Genomic DNA, 25,331 nt, shown 5'->3' on the forward strand with positions numbered 1-25,331 from the left:
TCCGTGGGCTTACTTGCGGCATAGGCTATGTTCACAATGCAGACATCACAAAATTTACAGACAGAAGATTGAAATTGGAATGAAAATGAAATGGAATGGAAGATTTTTATGATGAAATAGAAATTGGGTGGAGGAAACTATCAAGATAGAAGACGTGAAAAACGTCTTCCATTTCATTCCATATACCCTGGGTACAAGAACTAATTGGTGATTTCAAGATAGGGTCAACAAGGGAAAAGTATAAGAAGCGCTGTTGGCTACAATTAAAGCAATGCATTTATATCTCCTGATTACTGTTGAGTATGTCCGCCCCAATAGCTTGGTTGGTTAGCGAGTGACTTCGTGAAGAAGCTTCAAGAACAAGCGGCGCTGGTTCGACTCTCGTGGTGTGTGCTTGAGCAACGCATCTTAAGGACTGCTTTCCATTTAGCGGCACCTAGTAAATGAAATAATTCCCTGCCAATAACACTTGAACAATCGAAAACTTTACCCAGCCAAGCTCGGTAACCACTGGCCCTCCACCAAAACCTCTACACGTATGCGAAACTGTCAGGAATAACTTATCAAAGCTTTGTCAGTCCGATGATAAAGATTCAAAAACTAACCAAACCAAACCATAGCCTACACAGTGCTTTTACACATTTTGTACGTCGTTTGTGGCTTCGAAAAGTTTAAGCTCTGCATTTCACTAGCTGTTTGATTGACCGTCATCTTTTCGTTTCCTGTTCCGTGTCTGTAGGCTTTTAGCAAGAATGTCATCCATGTAGAGACAAGGTATAGCTATGAGTAGCCTACTCGCATAATGAAAAAGAGACAATTTTAGAAACAGCTCCGAGTTGTATCAACCGCATAGAAAAATACATTTATAGTAAATACAACAACATCTTTGTCTTGAAACTTGTGGTACCGTGCGTGATACCTTAAAGACCAAAATTAAGTTTGAAAGCGCATCTTGCTTTCTACCATTGCATTTCTTTAGTGAATTTTTACATCATTTGTTTCAATTGTGATAATAGTTTTGATTTCTTTTGCTTCTTCTTGAGCCGTTTGATTGCTGGCTTTGAGAAAGAGCCATTTTCAATTCACCAATTCTGTAAACAAAAGATAAAATTTGCAATATTATCTTTTTTAAGTAGCCTTCATTTAAGTTTTGCACTCATTTGATGAAGCAAAGCTGGTTTAGCCTTTGCTTTAGGAATTACAGCAGAACTTTATTGTAGTTTTTTGACAATTTAAAGCATTCAGGATGGTAAGGAAAATTTCTAAAGCAATGATGTTTAATTAATGCCTCCAAAACAGTATCAGAAAGTTTTTCAAAAACCATAATTAAATCATTAGGAGGCAACTGTTTCTATAACGGCATTGCAACGATCAAGCAGCCTGTATTGTATTGAAACAAGTTAGGTATTTTAAAGTAACATTTTCAATTTAGAAAGTTCTGGGTGATAGGAGGATTTCTGGGAATACGTTGCAGCATAAAGATGTTTTAAGTGTCGATACAATAATGAATGACAGCGGGATGAACATGGAAGAGCTAAATGATGTTGCGAGGAATCGAAAGCTTTGGAGGATGAAGATTCACAAAGTGACTAAGAATCGAAATCGACTGAATGGATAATGATGAAATATGTTTTATGGATTCTGCAATAAATACGCAATCAACACGTCTTTACTGACATGCCAGTTAAATCATCCATCTGTTGCATCATCCTTGTGATGGCTGATTGCATTTTAGATTGTGCTTGTAAATACGTGGCACAAGAGCATTGCGATTGATCTGGAGACAACGTCGTTACCTGTTGTATATAATGCCAGTTACATAATATATCGTTATCTTACAGAGTCTATAAAAGCAAATGTAGGCTAAATATAAATGTTATTAATGTCACGAAAATAACGTTCAATGCTACGTGCAGTGATTTCGTGTTGATGTTTTATTTCAGTGCGTATACTAATGTCATAATCTATTTATAGAAAATTCAAACATTTTTTTTTTTAATGCCGAGTAAACGAAAGCAGGTGTGGTGTAAATCTATGGGAGGCCATTTAGTCACACGACATACCCAAAAACAGTGAATAAAATACAATATTTTGCGACGAAACATTACCATTTTTTAGGATACATTTCCTCAGATCTTTCAAGCTTATATTTAACTCTTTTTAGCTTGACTCTTTGCGTACTTCATCCATTTTACATTTTTAAAATGCTTATTTGAAAACCAAGTTGCAGTGGTCCATTTCGAAGAAAAGATTTTCTGATTCTCTACCGCACCTCACCTAGCAAAGTTATAGCAACCTTTGCTAGATATAGTGGCATGGCGTAGACGTAGAGGATAAGGCTCTCGCTTTACAATCATGCAATCCTGGTTCAACTCTCAGCTTAAGCTGGTTGTTGAAAAACAACGCTCACCTCTACCCAGGGTGTAATAATTTGGGTAGGCGTAGTTGCTGAAGGAAAGGCGGCCGAGAGAAAGAAACTGGCCACTCTACGTTCCTCAGTGCTGAAGGCTTAGTATAATGAGAATCTTATTTTCTCATCCATCGATGCTTGGATCAAGTATGGGCCTCACCTTGCTAACGGGGATAGTAGAAACAGTGATACATTAAGTTAAACGAATTGAAATACTTTACTCACATTGCCATCAATCGGCTGACTAATCAGATCCTCAGGATAACACGCCACAACAGTTACATTGTACAGGGTGTCTGCATCGAGCGCTTCCATTCTAAACAATAATAATTATTTTAATCGCATATGCTGTACAGTATGTCTTGCAATAACCTTCTAAAACAAATTAAAAACCAGAGGTTCTCAGCGTTTTGAGGTTGAGAACTTAAGTTTTTAGGAGACTTTAAAGTGACATTGTTCTTAGCATTATAGCCCAATATTTAACGTGCAATTCAACTTTCGATATATGACGTTTAATAGGCTGTGCATACAGTTAAATTTAATTAAAAGAATTGACAAAAAAAAAGTTTTATAAACGGTACTTATAATTTTATTGATCATAGCTTTATCGCTGTTTAAAAGAGAAGGAATATGACGTTTTTGCTAAACCACAACAAATACTTTCGTCAGGGAAAAAATTTGCAAGCAAACTGTTTTTCAAGATGTGAAAAGGCTGGAAGAGTAATTTTTGTATACTGTTTCATTGAATTACAGCATAGTATTACTGATTCGCAGTTGATTTGAACGATCGCGCAAGCAATGATATGAAAGTTAAGCTTACTAGAGCAGAGAGGACTTTACCTGGACCGCTAAACTCCACAGTGTAATTAAAGCTAATCGAAAATGAAGAGTTACCGGTATTCATTTATCACAGTTGTTCTAAATTCTGGATTTCTCGATAATGTGAAGTTGTGTCATCTACACAAACAATTACGCATATTCTATAATTAATATTAGAGATACAATTAGTTTCTCACAATAAGTAAGTTGTTTTAATGCCTTCCACAGTTCTTGCTGTCATTTCTCCGGTAAAATACGTCACAATATAACTAACTGGAATCGGATTTCCTTCTGGCGGTAACCAGTGAGCAACAGCGCTCGATTCAGTGACATTGGCAAAGGACAACGGACCAATCGGGGGTAACGCCAAGGTTGTAGCAAATTTTTCAACTTCGTCAGACCGACTCTTCGCATATTGTGCATCGATAGCGATCGTATATTCAGTTGCCGTTTCTAAGTTTCTGCACACAAACAGACCATTTGATAAAGGAGATAGTCGTCAACATATTATTACTCAACCACTAACAAGACACTTACAGGAAAGACTGTTGTTCACATATTTTATAACCCGAGTGTAAAAGTTGTATGTAGACTACTTGGTATTTAAAGAAATATTTAGTTGAAATAGATCTTATCAAAGCAGGCTTCAACTAAAATTTGAACAAGAAAGCTATATATGACTGTAAAAATCGAACAAAATGGCAGAACATGCTTGAATTTGTTTTCACCTTTATGCGGCAATAAAACTTGTGGAGCAAAACTGCCTGCTCTTTTATTGGTGGTAAAGTAGCCAAAATAATATTTCAGTGATTGCAGGTAAATGTTGCGTTGAAAAGATCAGTTCTTACAAATACAACTCATGTTAAAAAAAATCCATGTTAGTTACTAGTCTAGCTTCATACTCAACCCCACACGTAGCCTACTTACGTAAGAGAATGTGATAATACGTCTGGTGATAGTTTTAAGTCGTTTTCGTTTTGTGGCAAATAGGTCGGGGAGTATCGCAAACAATAAGCCCTCAGGTGGGGAACTGAAGACGGAGTCCACGAAACGTTTATGGTTGTAAATCCTATGCCATCAATCTGCAACAAAATTTATGTTAAAATTTTTTTTTTTTATAACTTTGAGACTCAACATGTTAATTTGTGTTTCGCTGAAGCACTTGAACATGGAACGGTTAATGTCGGTTCTGTCAACTAGTAGTAGGACAAACCTGAAACGACCTATTCCATCGAAAGACCTTTCAGCAGCTTTTAATGTATTCTCCTTCTGGCAACACGAAAAGTTTAGTTTGAATATAGCCCATTGAGGCTTACGGTTAGTTCGGTTTAGGTTGTGAAGCTTTCATGCGTTACAAAAACAAAAAAATTGTGACGCAAAGTTTGTTTGTTAGCTTTTTGTACAGTAATTAAACAAATTGTTTAAACATATATTTGTGTGATTGGCATTTCTTGTGCAATATTATAAATACGATCGAGCATCTGCAGACTGCCGAGTAATCTGAACTGTACTTTCTAATCTTGTTTACGACATTTAAATAAGTAAAATTCACCTGTAAATCTAATCGGTCTTTTAAAGTGTTTATTGATGCAACTTCAGGGGGACTTTGTTCATCATTAATTTCTGCTTGAACTTTCACCCAATATTCGGTGTTTGGTTCCAGGTCTGTAAGCAAAGTCCTGGATAGAAGTACAAAAAATTGTGTGGTTTTGTTGATTACGGATCTTGAAAACAATTTGGGGTGGGAAACGCCAGAGCGTCAACAATGTAAAATTTTAAATTAATCTATGTAAAGTTGAGCACTAAACATACCAACAACTTTTAATGGATCTGAGGGAGCTTTTGTTGTTTATTTTGTTTTGTTTTTTTGGCAGGGGAAAGAAATACGTTATTTAGTGACTCCTTAGATTTGCTTGTGTTTAAAGCCTCAAAAGTAATAACAGTTGAAATAAAAACAAGTTTTTTGGTTATGTTCGCAATTCATAAAGCTTATGATATATATGGTAATAGACTCGAACTAGATGTTCCATGATTTTAAGTTAGTCATGGAGTAGCCTACGTCAATTTACAATTAAATTTGTAGTCTTTACTCACGTGGTCTGTCCACCGTTGACAATCTTCACCTGAACATCTTCCAAAGATGAATTGAAAGTGACGTAGTAGAAGTCAACATCTCCTGTATCTGGTGCACTCCATTCTGCTCTGATCGAATGCGTAGTCGGCTAGGATATAAAACAATGATTACAAATTTAAAAGATAAGGAAACCTTTTCAAAACAAGCTGTTAGGCCTACTGATCTTACTCTGCCAGTAACTAAAGAATCATTTTAACATTGATTAATAATAATAAACATAAACAAAATAAATAAGGTGATAATAAATAATAACAATAAGGACAAAATAAATAAGGTTTGCTTAAAAATTAAAAAATCGGGTTGGCTTATGATTAGCCTACCGAGTAAGTTAGTATTGCTATTAATTAGTTAAATCTGTGTTTTGTAATATTAAATTAAATAAGCAAGGCGTGGTTGGAGACTCAAAATACAAATTAAACTTGTCTGAGAAGTAACGCAGTAAGAGTCAGAGATTTAACATATGCACCAACGAAGCAAACGTGGTAAAGCAAAGTGATACACACACACTATAAGCCTATGAGGTCGAATTAAGCCCTACCTCTTTTTGGTGAAATGCTATTTGGACATTCGCACTGGAATGTAGAATAGTTAGACATTTTTAACATGTTTGCCATGTTTAAGACTGGAATATTTGTCAAATAAAATTTATTTGAAATATGCGAAAGTGCTACGCCCGAGAGAAATGTTCGAATTCTTTCCTTTACCTCTTCCAAAAGCAAGTCGCTTGGTTTCGGTGTGAGGGTTGTGGATGATGTGGAAGCTAATTTGCTTGTTCGATTTCTGAACAACAACGATGAAATGAATTACTAGATGCCTAAGAAAAGAAGAGTCATCTGCACAAATTTGATAATATCACCATAGAAAGGTTTTTATTGCCAATATTTTTAAGTTATTGTGAATTACAATAACTTTTTTTAATTTTTGTGTAAGTTATTATTTTATGCACACGGTTAGTCAACTTTTCGAGTTCATGTCTCAAAGGAATAACCTTACTTGTTTTGAAACTAAAATAATAATGAACCAGTTTTTGGTAAATTACATGGAGATATCAATGATAAAAGCATGGCCACTTGGCCAGTGCTAAATTCTTTCCATTTATTCTAAATTTCATTATAGGGATGAACAAGAAAGTGAAGAAAAACTGCAACAAATTATAGTATTGTGCTTCTTTAAACAGATCTATAACATTTATAATCTTGAACTAAACGAGAAGTGGGCAGTAGCGTGCTACTTTTTTGGTAGCGATAGCGGCGCCGTATTTCTATTAGAGTAGCTGCTGCAGTAGCAATGCCATTTTTTCTTAATGTAGCCGTAGCGGCTAGGCGCTCCATTTTCTTTAATCGTAAAATCTCACATACAATTTGTTTTCCACAGTAACGTTAAAACGGCAGTGTAAATCAATGTGGTGTTGAATAATTCGTTTTCAAGGTCATTTTGGCTTTTCAAGATTCTTGAATGGAACTTTTCAGTGTCAGTTTAAGACAAAAATAGCGCTTAAAATGAACGGTAGTACTCGCTACTTTTCGTCCGAATAACGGAAGCGGTAGCACGTTATTTTTCATCGACTGGTAACCAGTAGCGGGAGCGCAGCTTTTTTGGCATATTGTAGCAGTAGTGATAGCGCGCTACTTTCAAAATAGCGGATGCTTATACCTCTGAACTAAACCAGTACCCTTGTGACAAGTGAGCTCCTGATTTGTACAGTATATAATAAACAGCATTAAAATTTTAAGAGTTAAACTCTCATATTGCTAGTTCCTTACCGATAGACAGAAATGAGGTTAATATCGTAGGAGATCGCTGGATCAAGACTGTTGCACTGCATCACAGAGTCTGAAATGAACTGTAAAAATATTGTATTAATCTACGTTTAAGAACGTCAGGCCAACGCCGTACTTGATTTTCAATGTTCAGCACTTTAAGTTTAGGTTGATTGAACTGTCACAATCTATTAAATTGAACTGAAGGTGGGTAAACACTCCCGTGACCAATCAACGATTAGTAACCGCTTGTATCATTAGCTTGCAGGTCTTAAACCATCCCAGTCAAACAACATTGCCATTTTACATGGTTGTATGATCTGAGTCGTTCGTTAAAAATGAAGTTGTGCTTTACTTGTGTCATTTTTAAATATAACATCTTTCACGTTTGTCCACTTTTTTTGAAGTAAGCCAAATAATTTGCTGGGACACGTTCTTTATCTTTATGAAGCATGATGTCATAAAACAACTTACGATTGCCTTTATTGGTGTTTGTGGACCTCTGCCTTGTGAAATGCATTGGCCTTCATAAAAGTCCACATCTCCTGGGGGAACGTCAAATGCAATATCTAAGTAATCTGTTCCCTTTTCAATTACTGTTAAGTTCCTCGGAGGTGCTGGATCTGCAAAAAAACGATTTATTGCTTTTACTTAGTATGCACTTGCTACGATTCTAGCCTCGGCAATCACTTGTTCAACAGGGCATTCGTTCTTGTTAACGTGTATGGTTTTTAGCTGTGTAATTTGTACTCAGTGTCAGTAGCGTTGACAAGAGAGGTCCAAGAGGTAGTTTTGCATCATGCCTGGGTTGATTTTAGACTAGAGGCTCGTAACCTTTCCAAGGGGCCAGGGAACCTGAAAAACCACTTTGCATTTGTTGAATATAGTGCGTTTTTCTCAGTGCGTTTTTCTCAGTGCGTTTTTCTCAGTGCGTTTTTCTCAGTGCGTTTTTCTCAGTGCGTTTTTCTCAGTGCGTTTTTCTCAGTGCGTTTTTCTCAGTGCGTTTTTCTTAGAAGGGTCTTCCTTTGGAGTCCGAAACTTTCAGTGGTACCGGGCCCAAATTATCCTGTCAACGGCCTTGTTCAGTATCCTCATTGACCGCAGGAAACTGGAAATGTTATTGTGCGTTGGCTGATTGCCAGGCAGTTGGATTCGAATAAGATGATCATGCCATTAAGATGATCGTAAGTTACCTATTAAGCGGAAAATCGGACAGAATTTGTGATTATTATGTATCGAGCCAAAAATCAAGTGTAACAATTCCTAAAACATACTCAGTATCCACACGTCTTCTTACGCAAATATGTATTCACGTTTTTAGTCATTCAAGTTTTTGCCTTAGTTACATCGTGGTACATTTCTTATTGCAATAAGTAGGTCTAAGTTAAATGAAGACCTGAGAGAACTACTCAAGTCAAGTATACGACTTTTGAGTAAAAGTAAGTTAAAGTTTGTTTAAAAGGTTTAAATATTTTATCTCTGTTATAGTCGTCATTTTATTTACGTTGAATATATGTAACTCGTGACCAGCGTCACTACATAATCACAGTTCAGCGTTTTCTGGTACAGACGTTGGAATTGATTACTACCGCACTGCGCGTGTAATCAATTGAGCGTTCTGTACCACGTTCCTTAGTTGATTGTTTTGCGTTTCTTTCTTACTATATATTGCGTTGATTTTATACACTGAATCAGTAAGTAACAAGAGGTAAATGGTTTACTCACTTGGTTGGCTATCGCTACAATTATTATTGTTTATTTTATATTAAACGTCTGGAAATACAACAGACATTTAACTGGCGTCATCGGCAGGATCTTTACAGAATTTCTACAGGATTTTAGAAACATGGAGAAGCTGATCGAAGTCCTGCAACAACAAATTGCCAACCAAGAACGCCAAACGAAGGAACAAATTGCCAACCAAGAACGCCAGACGAAGGAGCAAATTGCCAGACAAGAAGAACGTCACCGAGAACAAGAGCAACGTCACCAAGATCAGACGAAACTACTCATGGAACAACTACGAGAAATGCGAGCCCAAACTTCAAGACCACAACCAACAACAATACAACAGCAGGTATCTTTACCTAAATTCGTAACGTTCGATGCCACCACTGAATTGTGGGCAGACTATTGGAAGATGTTTAACACCTTTGTAGCAGCACATTCAGTCGCACAAGACAAAATGCCGCAGGTTTTTCTCACCAATCAATCACCTACAATCTACAAAATGTTAACAAATTTGGCTGCGCAGGAAACAAACCCAAAAGAAGACAACGATCTCACCATGACGGAAATTACAAATTACATGGCTCAACAATTCGACCCAAAACGCTTCATCGTGAGGGAGCGATTCCGTTTCTGGAGCGAAATGAAGCGCAAGCCCGGTGAAACAGCTCAAGAACTAGCCGCCCGCATACGCCAGGCAGCTGCCACCTGTGACTTCTCGTCCATTTCAAATCCATTGGACGAAGCTTTACCTACTCGTTTTATTTGTTCAATAGGTAACGAGGCGGTGCTTAAGGCGTTATTCAAAATCAGAGCTGATGAACTTACTTTCAAACATGCGGTGGAGGTTGCATCAGAAACCGAAGAGGCAGCCAAGGTGGCCAAAGAAACTGTTTACAGCACTCCACCACCACCAGTTGCGAAAGTAAGGACCATCAGCAAACCTCCAAAAACTAGGCAACTTACAGGTACTTTCTTTTCTTCTAAAAATAAAGAATGCTATCGCTGTGGTAATTCCAACCACAACGCCAATGACTGTAGGTTTAAGAAAGCCACTTGCCATTTCTGCAATATTACGGGACACTTACAGAGTGTTTGTCGAAAGAAAGCTAGACAGTTCAAACCTTCTAAGGTAAATTGTATCGAGGAAATTAACATGCTTTCTAGTTCTTGCAGAAAACCTCGAAATTCAAAGTTGGAAGTACCGATCTCCATTAATTCGGTAACCACACACTTAGAACTGGACACTGCTACAAATGAAAATTTCCTTTCCAACGACGTCTGGACTCGGGTAGGCGCACCTCAATTGCAAGCACCAGTGTCGCAGTTCCAATCTGCTACCAAGCATCTAGTACCAATCACGGGTTCTTTCACGGCCCAGGTAACTTGTCCTTCCACGGGAAGGTCAGAAAATATTCCTTTTGTAGTCACGACAGTCAAAGGACTGAACTTGCTAGGTCGTGATGCAATCTCGTCTTTTGGAATTTCTATCGATAAATTCCTTCTGTCTAACTGTTCTACTTTACAGAGTATCCAGTCATGCGACAAGCCTGATAAGAGTCTGGAGAAAGCATGCTCCCTCTTATGTGACGAGTTCAAAGATGTTTTTAAGCCTGAACTCGGGTGCTTACGAGATTATGAACTAGACATAGATTTTAAGTCTGATGCTAGACCTGTTTTTCTCAAACCTAGGCCTGTACCTTTCGCGCTAAAGGAGGACTTAGCACAAGCCTATGATTCGGGCATTGCACGTGGTGTATGGACACCAGTTCAGTTTTGCGATTGGGGCACACCGGTTGTTCCAGTCCGTAAGCCTTCAAACTCTTCAGAAGCGAAGGCCAAGTTACGCATATGTGGCGATTATTCAGTCAGGGTGAACCCTTCCTTGGAGACCCATCGTCACCCGTTACCCTTACCAGAAGACTTAATGCAAAAGTTGGGTGGTGGGTACGGTTTCAGCAAGATAGACTTGGCTGATGCCTACAATCAGATTCGACTTGGTCCTGACAGTCGAAAACGACTCGCATTAAGCACTCACCGTGGCGTACTTTTACAAAATGTTTTACCTTTTGGTATATCTTCTGCTCCAGGTTATTTTCAGAAGATCATGGACGACCTTACAGCCGACCTTCCAGGGGTTGCAGTCTACCTAGACGACATTCTTGTCAGTGGCACTACTGCTGAGGAGCATCTCCAGAATCTTAGACGGCTCCTCGATCGACTTCACTCAAAAGGCCTGAGGTGTAGGAAAGACAAGTGTAAGTTTGCACAACCTCAGGTAGAGTATCTCGGACACATTTTGTCCAGGCAGGGCATCTCCAAAGGTCCCAAGGTAAACGCCGTACTGGAGATGTCTGCCCTCACTGACGTATCTTCTCTTCGTTCATTTTTAGGTTCCTTACAATTTTATTCGAAGTTTCTACCGTTGAACGCTTCTACTGTAGCAGAACCACTATACCATCTCACGAAAAAGGACATTCCTTGGAGATGGGGAAAACAAGAGGAAAACTCTTTTTGTTCAGCTGAAGCATTATCTTTCTACTGATGAGGTTCTTACACATTTCAATGCTTCACTTCAGGTAGGTATCGCATGTGATGCTTCTAGTGTGGGCATCGGTGCTACTTTGTTTCACCGTTACCCAGATGGCACAGAACGGCCTATAGCAAACGTTTCAAAGATATTAACAGCTTCGCAGAGAAACTATAGTCAAATTCAGAAAGAGGCTTTGTCGATAATTTTTGCGCTAAAGAAATTCTATCAATATCTTTTTGGTAGATCATTCATTTTGGTCACAGATCATAAACCATTGCTTAGTCTTTTTGGCCCGACCAAATCGACACCTTCTTTGGCAGCAAATCGTTTGGCTCGTTGGGCACTTTTTTTGTCGCAATTTACATACACTATTGAGTACAGGAAGACAAAGGATCATCAAAACGCTGATGCTTTGAGTCGCTTACCAGCAGGAGGGGTTAAGTCTTCGATGAAGAGGAAAGTGCGGATGACATTGATATCGTCTGTGCTATCGATGCTTTGGATTTGCAGGTCCAGACCCCAGATGCCGCCTCACTGCGTAAAGAATCTTCTTAAAGATCCTATCATTTCCACGGTAATGCGTTTCATTCATGAGGGATGGCCGGCCAAGTCTTCTCCACAAGACCCGGTCGAACCGTTCCGTAAGTACGCAGACTCTCTTTCTACTTGTTACGGATGTCTACTTTACGGTTCCAGAGTGGTCATCCCTTCCAAACTCCGTCCTTCCGTCCTTCAGTTGCTTCATGAAGGACATTTCGGCATTGAGAGAATAAAGCAGTTGGCAAGGACATCCGTCTACTGGCCAAACATCGATCGAGACATCGCGGAACTTTGTCACAAGTGCAGTACCTGTGGCGAATATCAACCGCAATCTAAAACCCAGGTCCAATCATGGACGGTTCCAGAAGCACCGTGGAGTCGCTTACACATAGATCATGCGGTAGAATTCATGGGTTACCATTGGTTACTCAGCATTGATGCTTTTTCTAAATACCCTTGTATTTATGCTACTACTTCCTTATCTTCAACAGCTACTATCAACCTGCTAGAAGATTTTGCTCATTTCGGCTATCCCCATACTATAGTTACCGATAATGCTACTACTTTTAAATCCACAGAATTCCAAACTTTCTGTAAGGAGAGGGGTATGGTGCACATCACGGGTGCCCCTTACCATCCGGAAACCAATGGAGCGGCGGAGCACCTCGTACGTATGTTCAAGCAAGCACTTCGCAAATCGTCCCTGCCCCCGAAACAAGCAGTCTTGGAATTCCTACAGCAGTATCGACGCACGCCCACTCCGAGTGGCTATTCTCCAAGCCAATTACTCAACAATCGTCAGATTCGAACCAAGATCGACACGCTTCTCCCCACACCGTCTGAAGTGGTACCCCGACAAAACCCTCACAACACGGACGCCTCTGAAGTTACAAAACGACATTTCAAACCGGGAGATCCCTGTTACGCGCTATCATTCACTCCACGACGGAGCCAGGATCCTCCTTGGGTTCCAGCCGAGGTGATCAAGCGACAGGGTAGCTGAATCTTCCTGGTACGTCTGCTACCACATGGTCCGACGTGGAGGCGCCATATGGACCAACTGCAACCTCGCTATGCATCATCGGAGGACCAGGAGCCGGGAGAAACTCCTGCACCAACAGTCGACTCCTCCGCTGTCTCCACCTCAGCTCGAACGGACTCGGACGACACACCGACTGTACCGGAATTCGGGCCACACAACCCACGAAGGTCGAGCCGTCGCCGCAGACCTCCGGCCCGTTTCGGACTTTGAGAGTTATTGTTTAATTCGGTGTCTTGTTCATATTTTTCTTTGTGTATAAAAATTATCGGGGGAGGTGTTATAGTCGTCATTTTATTTACGTTGAATATATGTAACTCGTGACCAGCGTCACTACATAATCACAGTTCAGCGTTTTCTGGTACAGACGTTGGAATTGATTACTACCCAGGGAGTCGAACCGTTTGATTTTTCCGGTTCGGGTCCGGTTCTGGTTCAAAGATTGTTGCAAAATTTGGTTCAGTTCCGGTTCAGGTTCGAAGAAACTTAAAACCGGTTTTATAAGTTCCGGTTCGGGTCCGATAAAATTAGGCCTAGGCCTACTATTGCCCAACTACTAACTAGCCCAATTGGGCGTGAAAACCTCAAGATTGGCAACACTGATCTCAACACTACTTTGCTCAATTAACTTGCCTTTGTTGTTTGTTGCACAAGTTACAATCAAACTATATTGTCTATGATGTCACAGAACAGAAGTTGTTTACCTCAAAAATTCCTCTCTTAAGCATCGATGATAGGATGATAGTGGATCTTGTGTTACGGAATAGGCTATATTTCATCCGTACAATGTGGCCTCCAAGATAACAACATGCTACGTACAACTTCACTTACCATAATGCGAACAATGACGTAATGCTGGAGTGAACCGCTTTTTTCAACCGGTTCGGGTTCGGTTAGGGTTTAAGCTAACTCAAATTTTCGGTTCAGTTCCGGCTAAGGTTCAGACAAAATCGCACCAAAACCGGTTTACAAAAATCCGGTTCGGGTTCGGTTCGACTCCCTGTTACTACCGCACTGCGCGTGTAATCAATTGAGCGTTCTGTACCACGTTCCTTAGTTGATTGTTTTGCGTTTCTTTCTTACTATATATTGCGTTGCTTTTATACACTGAATGAGTAAGTAAAAGAGGTAAATGGGTAAATGGTTTACTCACTTGGTTGGCTATCGCTACAATTATTATTGTTTATTTTATATTAAACGTCTGGAAATACAACAATCTCTAAGCAAACACCAGCGTGTGTTGTGGCGAAATTAGCCCAAGTCGTCGTTTCAATTAAAATTTGCGAGAGGACGGGCATTGGCCATTATACAACATACTTTTGGTGACAACTCATTTTTCACAAAATGTGACAAGTAGCTTTTAAACTCAGATCTTCAATTATTTTTTTATCCAGGATAGATTGTGACGACAAGCAAATACTGTAGTAGGTCAGGCCTAAAATGTATGAGCTATTAGCCTACGTCATACTTGTCATGCAAGAAACACTGGCTTTGGTGCTGACGTGTTGATCGGAATCTCCAACAGTTATTTTCCCAACAACCTCAACTATGTAGGTGGTTGCCGGCGCCAATTCAAGAAATTCGTATTGGAATTCGTCCCCGTTTTGTTGAAATGTCTGCAATAATACTATATGAATGACTTGGCGCGCGGTGACTTTGTCTTTGGTATTTATTACTTTACCAAGAACCCTCAGTTATGACAAAATGTTATAAATTATGGAAATTTATAAAAAAAAAAATCTTTTAGACTGGTGTATTCAGCTTAGATCTGTGGTTCTGAACCAGGGTATCGCTATAAGTTATCATAGAGTGCAGTATCAGCTTTTACTTTACTTTTTGACTAAAAGTTCATAATTGCCTCTAGTATATATACCTACGTGCTGCATTCTTTTATTTTATTGTTTTGTGGTGCTGTATTGGTTTCCCTGTCTGTTTTTTTGTTGTTGCAATCACTTACAACTGAGACAAACTAAACCAAGTGAGTTCCTTTGACCCAACGCGTATCAAGCGCAAACTAGACCTACTCTGTTTTCGTAGTTTAGAAGCATAGGCCCATAGGCCTACATACTGTAGCATTCTCTCCCTTCATTTAATCGCATAAGCCTACATCTTGGTGATCGAGTGTCTTCTTGTTGAGTTGAAGCTTGAGCAGTTCCAATGCAGCCAATTTTTTGAAATTTTACTTAAAAGCAACGAAACGAACCTTGTTATCGTTTTCTTGTTTTTCTGGAAATATTTTTCCAATCCAAGAATCTACTTCTGTGTTGATATCACTCCACTCAACTGTAATAGTGGCTTCCGAAGTAGCTGTACATTTCATCAGTGGAGCTTTCAGCGGTTCTGAGTAAATTATTTTGTGAAAAAAGATCCATCTATTTGTTTTTTCATATATTTATCCTGCATGGCGGGAAAGCGGACATGAGAGCGCTATGCATCGGTGTAGCCTACGCCTTCCGACGTACACCTGACCCACGCTGCAGCCGACGGCAATGTCTGTTTCCGGTTGTCTACTCTATTTATGACTTAAATTTGGTACGGTAGTACGGTTAGTAGATGTAGTACATTACTCGAAATCGGTAAAAAATCGAAATACGGTAGTACATTACTCGAAATCGATCACTGGATAGAGGCAATTGTCGTAAAGTTTCTTGCCCAGAGAAACAACAGCACGTGTGGGTGGCTGGAGTCGAACATGCAGGCGATCGACTGCGAGCCCAACGCGCTAACCACTCGGCCACGGCTGCCGACTGCCAACTAGTAACTATTTGGTAAACGGTACTGCATGGATAAAAAACACTGAAACAAAAATTGTAGTCTATAATGTGTCCAAACGTTTTTCCTCTATGACGTAAAGCAATGTCTTACGATTTTTGATTTCACTCAAAGACGAAAGCGTTGGAATACTTTTGCTGTTATACAGTTTTGAGCTGATGATGTTGAATTTGCAGTATATCAAGATCATGAAAATTAGTAAATTATTAGTAACCTACTTGTTTTTCTTTTGCTTTTTCCTTTCGGACTAAGCAGAACACTTCGTCCTTCTGTAACCCTTCCATACACTTCAACCTTGTATAATGTTGAAGGCGAAAGATCATCCACAACAGCCGAATGAGTGTCCCCTGAAACTTCCATTAACTAAACACCACCCAGAAATAAAACAAGTTAGCAAAATGGTGAATAAGCATAATGTCGGCTTTATATTATGATGAAAACGACGACGACACTCGAACAAACATCGTCTTGACATTTATCGAGAGATTACAGTTTGTCTACTTGATGAGAAACTTAGTTGGTTTAGTTTGGAATCTTTATCCTCAACCTGACAAAGCCTTGATAGATTATTCCTGGTAGTTTCGCATACTTTGAGAGGCTTTTGATGCAGGGCCGGTTACGGAGATTGACAGAGTGAGGTTTTTCCGATTGTTGTTGAAGTGTTCCGTTGAATGGAAAGCAGTCCTGAAATGCGTTGCTCAAACGCACACCCTGAGAGCCGAACCAGCTCCGCGTGATCTTGAGCCGAGCAGTTAACCATTGAGCTACCGGGCTGGATAAAAAGCAATAAAGACATACTTGAAAGAGAACAGGCAAAGTGGCTTTTCTGCCTTTCAATCTACTTAATATAGATAATTATTTGTGCAGAGAGGTTACTTTTTATGGTGCATTAACAGTAACATTAATCATAAGCGCAGAAAAATATATACAGTAGGCTACTGGGCTCTTGATGTGCTTTTTTTAAATATTTTTTTTGGTAGGTTACGTATTACATGTAGCTATGTAGCATGGCAATACACCGTCTAGCGTCTGCAAGACTTGCCTTAAACTTTCGCTTTTTGCCCTTTGGAAAGATTTTCACGGTCCATGATGTAACATTAAAATTGATGTCAGACCATTCAATCGTTAGTGAAGTCGTTGCTCTGTTTATCACTTTGACTTCTGGAGTAGTGAGCGATTCTGCATAACAAAGCAAACACATGATATATAGCATTGACTCTAAATAAAGAGTGTTCAAAGCCAAGCAAAACGTCACAGAGAGCCAAAACAAGTAGGCCTATTGTGTGGTTGTTATTATCTAAGACTTTTTAACAGTCTGTGTCTCTCTTAGTGAAATTTTCAGAAGAGCAAGGGATTTTTGTCTAACTCCTAGACAAGAATTTTATACCATTTATTACGTAACAATATTGTAACGGTCACACCAATGTTTGAATCAAGACCTGTTATTTTGTATCATCCAATTTTTTTTTGGTCAAATTTACTCGTTTTATTGGCCAAAGTGTATTTTACTCATACGTAGGCCTACTACTATGCATAGAAAACTTTCGTTGGACACTACTTCCAAGACACATTGGCAGGGATAAATTATAGTATTGCAGCTGTGTCTTTCAGTGTTACTGAAACTGTATACTTTTCCAAATTAGATTTTTAAAACAAATCTTTCAAAGAGATACTAAACAAATAAAAGTTTAACCCTTTTTCATCAGGACTGGGTGTACAAACAACCTGTGTTTATTATTAGTACAAATTAGTTCTTGTCATACTTGTTCTTGCTGTAGCATTTGTCACTGGTGTAATGAAATCTTCTCCTTGTTCCGTGACATGAGCAAACAACTTGACAGTGTATGATCTCAAAGGACGTAGATTTTCGAAAGTTGTAGAAAGATGATCTCCAGGCTCGTCTTTCATCTAGCGTTTATCACGTAATATTTGCTTGAATAACTAACCATCAACAACAAAACCTATTTTTGTGTTGCGAACAACATACAACTATTAGTAACATTAACGACAGCACAAAAAATAGTTAATTTTGTCCTAGTATTAAGTTAGACTACCCGTGGTCAAACTCTAATAGAGTACATGCGATACAAATATTTAGCATGTCATAAAAAAAGTAATTTATTGTTAGTTCTATCGGTGTAAATTATTAAATATATCTAAAGTAGTTTATCTAAAGTAATCAAAGCCTGGGTATCTAAAGTTTTTCTAAAGTATCTAAAGTAATCACATAAAATATTTTTAACGTCAAACGATTGTGTTGTTGGCTTCAACCTAAGTATCCCATGCACAATGAGATATACATGTAAACTGTGTAAACCTCTTAGACTGTAAAAAAATCTACAATTTACCAAGCATGAGGTTACAAAGTTTAAGAACGCCTACCTCAACAACATCTCCATTTTCTTCCAGCAGTGAAACCGACCAACTAGTAACTTCATAGGGAATTTTCTGCCATGCCGCTGTCACTTCGCATAACGATGTATCACTGATAGAGACTTCCGCGCTCATGAGAGAAGCTAACGTTGAAAACATTCTATTAAGAAACTAATGTCCATCAAATTCGCTTTATTCTTTCAATTGAACACTGCTTTACAGTGTATTTAGAAATGTGGTTCTAAATACCGTTGGGATACATTAATATATTTTTGACAAACGTTATAGCATGGGAGACATGAAATTCACCATGCATTATTTTTTTTTATTTTTCTAACCTGTTTTCAGTTCTCTTGAATCTATATCCCCTTCAAGTTGTCCATGGAGAGGAACCACTTTAACAGAATATTTGGAGTCTGGTTCCAATCCTGTTAATGTCATTTCTTGAATATTGGGTGGACATTCCAACTTCAAAACCTTTAAAGATCACATTTCATGTAACGCAGACGTAGAAATAGATGATCATTGGTTTCTCTTTATAATTTAATCTTATTGATTGTGTAATACAATGTCACAGCCCAACTCTTTTGCAACCATTGTTGTTATTTGAACCCTTGTATAGGACGATATCGCCTGTTCTTTTGCCATCCCAGCTAAGTGATGTTTCTCCAGACTACACCAAGCAGATATGAAAAGCAGCTCAGTCTATAGTCTCGTGGCTCCTTTACGCAAACCTTCTGCTCTATTTGATGGTCAATCATCGTAATTAATAATTTTCGCTTACCTCATTTTCTGTTCCACCACTTTGTCCATTTGTACTTCTAACTTTTCGATAAAGGATCTTATATCCTGTCAAGCCATCTCCTCCGGCGGATGTCCACCGAGCAGTTATGGTGGTCATCGTAGGATCAGAAAGCGTTAGTATACTTCGGCCAAGAGCCACTAGAAGTATAGACAATGATCAAGCTACGATACAATGGTGCAGTTGCAACTTGGTGTTTGGTTCGAGGTAAGTCTCAACAGAGGAGCTGCAACCGAGCGAGCCGTCACACATTCTTTGATAAGGCTAGTCCTCGAGCTTACTTACAGAAAAAAATACATCGTGTCAAGTAAAAAATTATTTTAAAAAGGCGTTTTACTGATAAAAAATAAATTAATCCGTAAAAACGGTAGATGTACACGGTTTTCAGCACTAAAAGATAATAATCCTGATAAACACCCAAAAATTTCAGTGTTTAGCCTACTTACAGGTGGTGAAAGTTCTTCGAATCGGAGTGGATGGCAAGCTATTTGCGTTCACAGATGAAACTGATACGTTGTATTCAGTAGATGGATCAAGATCAGTAAGTTCGGTTGTTTGATTGCCTGTATATGGAAAGGTATTCGCGTTTTGTGCTACTCGATGTGGTGGAATGATTCATTAATCTCCGAATTAAGTTCGTTGTTTTTAACAGGAAGTATAGTTTTTTTGCCGTGGACTTAGAATTGCTTTGAGTTACCAAGCATAAACATGTGAGTTACCAAGCATGGACATGTGATAAGGAGGGAGGAGGGAAGTTTTCTTAGAAAGGCACAAGATCTAAAGGTGGATGGGAAGAGGAAACGCGGTCGTCCAAGAAGAACGTGGAAACAACAAGTGAAGAATGAATTTAAAAAAGTCGGACTGAAGGAGGAAGATGCAAGGGACAGGGTGAAATGGAGAAAAGGGATTAAAACAATTGCTGCGCGGAAACAATCGGCCACCCCCACTAGTGGGGAGCAAACCGTACATGGATTATGATGATGATGATGATGAAACAAGGTTATTATGTAGCCTGCTGTTGAATGGCGTAGATAAGAATGATGTACAGAAGTTTGTTAACATAAAGATATGACAACAAGGCTTGTCTTATTATTTTGCTTTGTTGTGCAAATAAATTTAATGAAAATTTGAATAAGATAACGTGAACTGCAAGACTAGTTCAAAGCAAAAATGCGTTTAATTTCTCGGCTTTACTGAAATACAGGGTGGGTCAAAAGTAGGCTTACAGTTATTAAACTTTTTTTGTATGCTGTAAATTGACCTGCGGTACACTTCATGAGATTAAACAGTTTCTGTGTAAGATATAACAAGCATTCTTGAAATTTAAAAGTACCCACATGAAAATAATAAATTTACTATTAGACCCAAACCCTACTTTTTATAACTGTAAGCCTACTTTTGGCCCACCCGTATAATAACTTTTGCTAGCGTATGTTTAGCCAATTCGTACCAAAAATTTGTAGACGCTTTTCCTTTCCACCACCATCAGCTCTGACATACGTAAGCACGAAATGATGAATGAGATCATTGTCTGTACCGTCTGGAAGATCCCATTGTATTTGAGAAGTAGTGTGAGTGATGGTGGGTGTTTGGAGATGGGCAGGAATTGGAGAACGTAAAACTGCAAAAAATGTTGTGCCGTTAATGGTTTTTGATCTACTGGTATTCGTCTAAAGTTTTTTGGGTTTTTAGTTTATATTTTGACTTTCCTCTGCACTCAGTTAACTGATTCAAGGGTGTAATGAATCGGCTAAATTTCTACTGTAGTGGTGCAACTATAGGCTATGCAAAATAGCGTAGGCTACTATTACATGAAAAGCAGCTTTCCAACATACACTTTATTGTGTAAACAATAAATACTATTAATTCTACAAAAAGTGCTTATTGCCAAGCAAAAAGCCAAACAGAGGAAATTACAAGGTTATCATGTTTAATATCTTTTTAGGTATTACCGATTTATTGCTTTTGCATATTTTTCAGGACCTTCTGATGATCCTCTTTTTAGGGTGAAACAGGCTGTAGAGGTTTTAGAAATTAGCAACTATATTTGATGTGGGCTACTTTATTGTGTAAATATTTGAGGTTGGCCTTACTTTTAAACCGATGTTTAGTAAAAAAAAATATGCTACATGAATATGGTCTTAGTATTTCGCTTGCCGAGTATTGGCTACTATATAGCCTACTGTGCATCATGTACTGATATAGCCTATACCATGTTGCTATTAGTTTTTTCTGTGAAACTTTTTTCATACACAGTAGGCTATTATAACTTGGATAACGTGATCCTATTATGAAGCGCAGTGCCTGTTAGATGAACCTATTGTTGAGTAACCAGTTTTAGCAAACAGATGTCTTGGCATTTGCGATATGAATGGCTTACTTTGACAAGTCTTTCCGTCATTCTGCAGCTCGTAGCCTTTCCTGCAGTCGCACGTATAAGAACCGATAGTGTTATTGCATATCTGTTCACAGGTATCTTCATCCAAGCATTCATCTTCATCTAATTGAGTTTTAATGCAAAAAAATGACACCAATCAAACGTTATGTAACAATTTTTGATGTATTTTACGAAGTAGCTATAGCGTAGGTTATATTTTGGAGTTTAACCTCGCCTAAAGTGGAAATGGCCAAAAAGTTCATTTGCTTTTGAATGTGTAGCGTTTGTGACTTGGTGGCGGTGGTGCTCCAATGCAACATCCAATAAAAGTATATCCTCTCGCTATTTTCCTACTGTGTCTTATGCTTAACTCAAGAATAGATGTCTTACCGCAGACTTCAAGATGTTGTAATTGCAAACTAATTGTCTTTATTCCTTCAAAGTCATCCGTGTGAAATCGGTGTTCCTCTTTTGGCTCTGAGGCTATTTCTAGTAGTTCTTTGTCATTTGTCTTCCTTCCAATACCAATTCCATACAACTCCACACCTAAATCCTAGGAACACAAAAAATAGCTCGTTGTTTAGATGCTCATGATAAGGGCGTTTTAAACAAAAAACAAACAAAAAAACACGATGCATTTTCAAAACAGCAAACTTTTGTTTGCTGGGAATGCAATGAGTGTCACGATTTCTTTCTATCTCTTACCAGGAAAAAGACTTGGAAAGATTCAACGACGTAGTTTAATAGGTTATAACCGAAAAGCAGTCAATTAAATGTCGAATGGTTCCACTAGTGAAATGATAATCTAACTTCTTGAAGGACTTTAACGAACGGCTTCTCAAATAACTCTAATTTCGAACACAATTTATATCAGCACCAATTCTCATCTACTTGTATTCGATTACTTCAACTCTCAATCAACAATAATTTCTGCACCAACTACCAATCCACAACTCATAACACAACTCTCGTAATCAACTCGTCATACAACTCCCATAATAATATAATCAACTCAATAATAATAATTACACAAATTACACCACTATTTATAGAAGGTTGTTTCGGTCTAGTAACTTCGAGAAGGTTACGTAATGTCACATTGTTCTGTCAAGTTGCATTAACGTAAACAAGCAGAAGCCCAAAGAAGTTTAAAGAATGTCACGTAGGAGTAGAAGATTCTTACATAATAAATGTTTCGCAATCGGACATCTACTGGTAAACATCCTTATGACGTCATGACAAACGACGCTCAGAAATTATGAAAAACAACAGAACATTCCAGATTTGCATGCTTACAGACGATTCTGGAAATGCGTTACATAATACAGATTTCTCATTCAAAGGTAACTTCAGGTCAATACCCGATAATAACACATCGCTCAAAATTCCATAATGAAAACAGCACATTCTGTCAAGACGCAAAGCAGCCCGACGCGACGCCTTGCACATTGATTGTGACAGTGAGATTGAATTGAACTAGCTCTTTGGCAGAGTGGCTAGTGTGGCAAGCCTTGGTTCTATTTTAAATTTGAATAAACCAAAGACTTTGAAAACTTCATTGTGTTTTTTTGAGAGACAGTTACGTTAGGACGAAAAAGCATTCCTACAAGTTTCCATGGCTGGGGGATAAGCTACCTTCAATACATTTCGACATGATGTAACATCTGGGGCGTGAAGCAACCTTTTTTTTTGATATAGTATATATACAAAATAACGAGCTTTGGCGGAATGAAGTAGTCATTAAGAGAAATAAAAACTGCAGTGACTAGAGACTTTACAGCTACAAAACCATAGCTGCTGTTTTACAGTTAGTCTACCGTGAGGATTAATCCGCCCCGTTAGATCAGTGGTTACGCGCCCAGCTCAAGATCACGCGGCGCTGGTTCGACTCTCGGGTTGTGCGCTTGAGCTACGCATTTTAGAACTGCTTTCCATTCAGCAGCACCTAGTGAATGGAATAATTCCCCGGCAACAACACTTCAACAATCGGAAAACTTCACTCTGCCAATCTCGGTAACCGGTTCTGCGTCAAGAGCCTCTACAAGTATGCGAAACTACCAGGAATAACCTATCAAGGTTTTGTCAGTCTGAGGATAAAGATTCAAAAACCAAACCGAATCGTGAGTGATTTCCAGATAACGGCATAGCCTAATATGCCTATTGTTTCTAATCATGTTATATTCAAGCTAAACGCTTTTATTGGACATGACGTTTCATAGTAAGGTGCAAAAGTGCAATACCTTTGCTTCACGTTGCCACTTTGTCAGCGTTCCGCGATGATAATCTTGTGATTTTCCATCAGTGATTACGAGCGCCAGTGTATGGACATCAGGGTTGCCGAGTCGAGAGCCGTGCGATGGCGTCAAAGATCGAGTGACTAAAAATTTAAGCGCTTCACCTGTCATGGTACCTGTGATGACGGAAAAGAGGATGACGTGGTGTTAAAGAAATCGTGCTTTGTAAACGCTGACTTTGTTGTAACATATAGCAGACATTTTGTACTTAAACAAAAGCAACAAAAGTTTACATTGTGTTTTGGGCGGCACAGAAATGTACTTAAGTTATCAAGTTTCTTAGTCCTTTATTTACTTTCCTTTTCAAGTGTATTTTCAATACACGTACTCAGGTTGTTAGCATAAAATCTCAACACATTACATCAATTAGGCCAACACAACTAATTTTTTGTTACCACCAATACACAGATTGATATTCTTTTATTATTTTATTTTCAGAAATATTTAGCCTACCTGAAAATTCCCTGTGCTATTTTTCGTTTGGTGCGTATAGCAAGTTAATTATCACATAGCTTAGAAAGGTAACATTGCTCGCTTTGACATACCCATTTTCATGTATTTGATTCTGTCAATTGCCTTGAATAGCTTTCGTCTGGTCTTGTACTGGTTAAGTTGAATTTCTTCTCTTACCTTGCTAGCAAACTGAACCTGTAAGTTAAATTAGATGAAAAAAAGCTGGAAAAACATCGAAAAAAACAGAATTTTTCTTATGATAAACATTTTCAAAAAAAAATATTTCCATAAGAGATGTGATGTCAAAGAGTTCAATTGGAAACTGAAGCTGCATATGTTTGTGAGCTTGCTAATCATAAGAGAATGTCATAACACAAAGAGCAATTACATATTAATAAGGTGCATTGGATAGTTCTGTACAGTATATCTGAATTTAAGTATTACCCAGAAAATATCTTTGCATAAAAGTAAACAACATTTAATGCAGATCGTAAAAGTACATCATAGTTTGCGTTATTCCGCATTATTGACATGTTTCAGTTACCACGCCGACTTGTGCTCCAGATGGTCCAATTTCGTTGAAAGTTTTTGTAAAATTTTTCACATATTCTTTGATAGTTTTGAAGTTACGGGGACGAACACTTCGTGATCCGTCCAAAAGAAAGATGACGTCTATGGGACGCTGTTTGCAGATCACTGTAAGAAAAATACAGTTTTAACTTGCTACAGAATTCGAATATTCCAAAGTTTGTGAAGCAATACATTAGGCATTTTGGACGTCATTTAAACTTAAAACGTAGGCTACTTTGCAAGATAGAAAATGAATAGTAGCCGTTTTGTGGAACGGACTTGATAGTCCATGCTGGAAATAAAGATGTTGAGGTTCTGAAACATAAAACATTCGCTTTTGTACGCCATAACAGTAGCGATCCCGGCTTGAAAGATCAGTCAATTTTATGTTAATTCTGCATTGATTGATTCAACGTCTGCAGATTTAATAAGGGCGGATTTTGCTGACTAGGACTTGCGTTTACTAAAGCTTACCTTCACCTTCAGCTTGACTTTGGATTGCAAAGCATGATGCAAAAATGAAGAAGGCACAGCCGAATATTTGCGTCATGTCTAAGTTTCGGAGAGGATGTGGTATTGTAAGCTGACAAGTCTTTGCAACAGTTCGTTTTATCTTCTGTGCGGCACCAGTGTTAGTAACGAGTTGAAGCAATGACAAATTCTTTTCAATGTAGAGATTCTTCAAATTTGCATTAATTTGTAACAGTAACCATTTCATTCAAAAGTG

At 38.5% G+C, this 25,331-nt stretch overlaps 1 protein-coding gene across 1 annotated transcript; it reads right to left on the minus strand.

Annotated features, from left to right (window-relative positions):
- Positions 1–951: 951 nt before the first annotated feature.
- LOC145785812 (collagen alpha-1(XII) chain-like) lies at positions 952–25,195 on the minus strand. The gene is made up of 26 exons (XM_082597522.1): positions 25,079–25,195; positions 24,579–24,730; positions 24,127–24,229; positions 23,528–23,697; positions 21,678–21,840; positions 21,291–21,410; positions 20,361–20,531; positions 19,357–19,473; positions 18,893–19,050; positions 18,447–18,585; positions 18,118–18,251; positions 17,499–17,643; positions 16,778–16,914; positions 15,954–16,098; positions 15,167–15,303; positions 14,432–14,579; positions 7,598–7,746; positions 7,127–7,206; positions 6,068–6,143; positions 5,324–5,451; positions 4,782–4,908; positions 4,157–4,311; positions 3,427–3,690; positions 2,636–2,726; positions 1,678–1,796; positions 952–1,091 (listed from the first exon to the last, which is right to left on the minus strand). The coding sequence occupies exons 1-26, from the start codon at positions 25,152–25,154 to the stop codon at positions 1,001–1,003; spliced, it is 3,495 nt and encodes a 1,164-aa protein (XP_082453648.1). The 5' UTR covers positions 25,155–25,195; the 3' UTR covers positions 952–1,000.
- Between the last annotated feature and the right edge of the window lie 136 nt (positions 25,196–25,331).

This window comes from Aplidium turbinatum, chromosome 16, assembly GCF_918807975.1.
Source record: "Aplidium turbinatum chromosome 16, kaAplTurb1.1, whole genome shotgun sequence".
Taxonomy (NCBI): domain Eukaryota; kingdom Metazoa; phylum Chordata; class Ascidiacea; order Aplousobranchia; family Polyclinidae; genus Aplidium; species Aplidium turbinatum.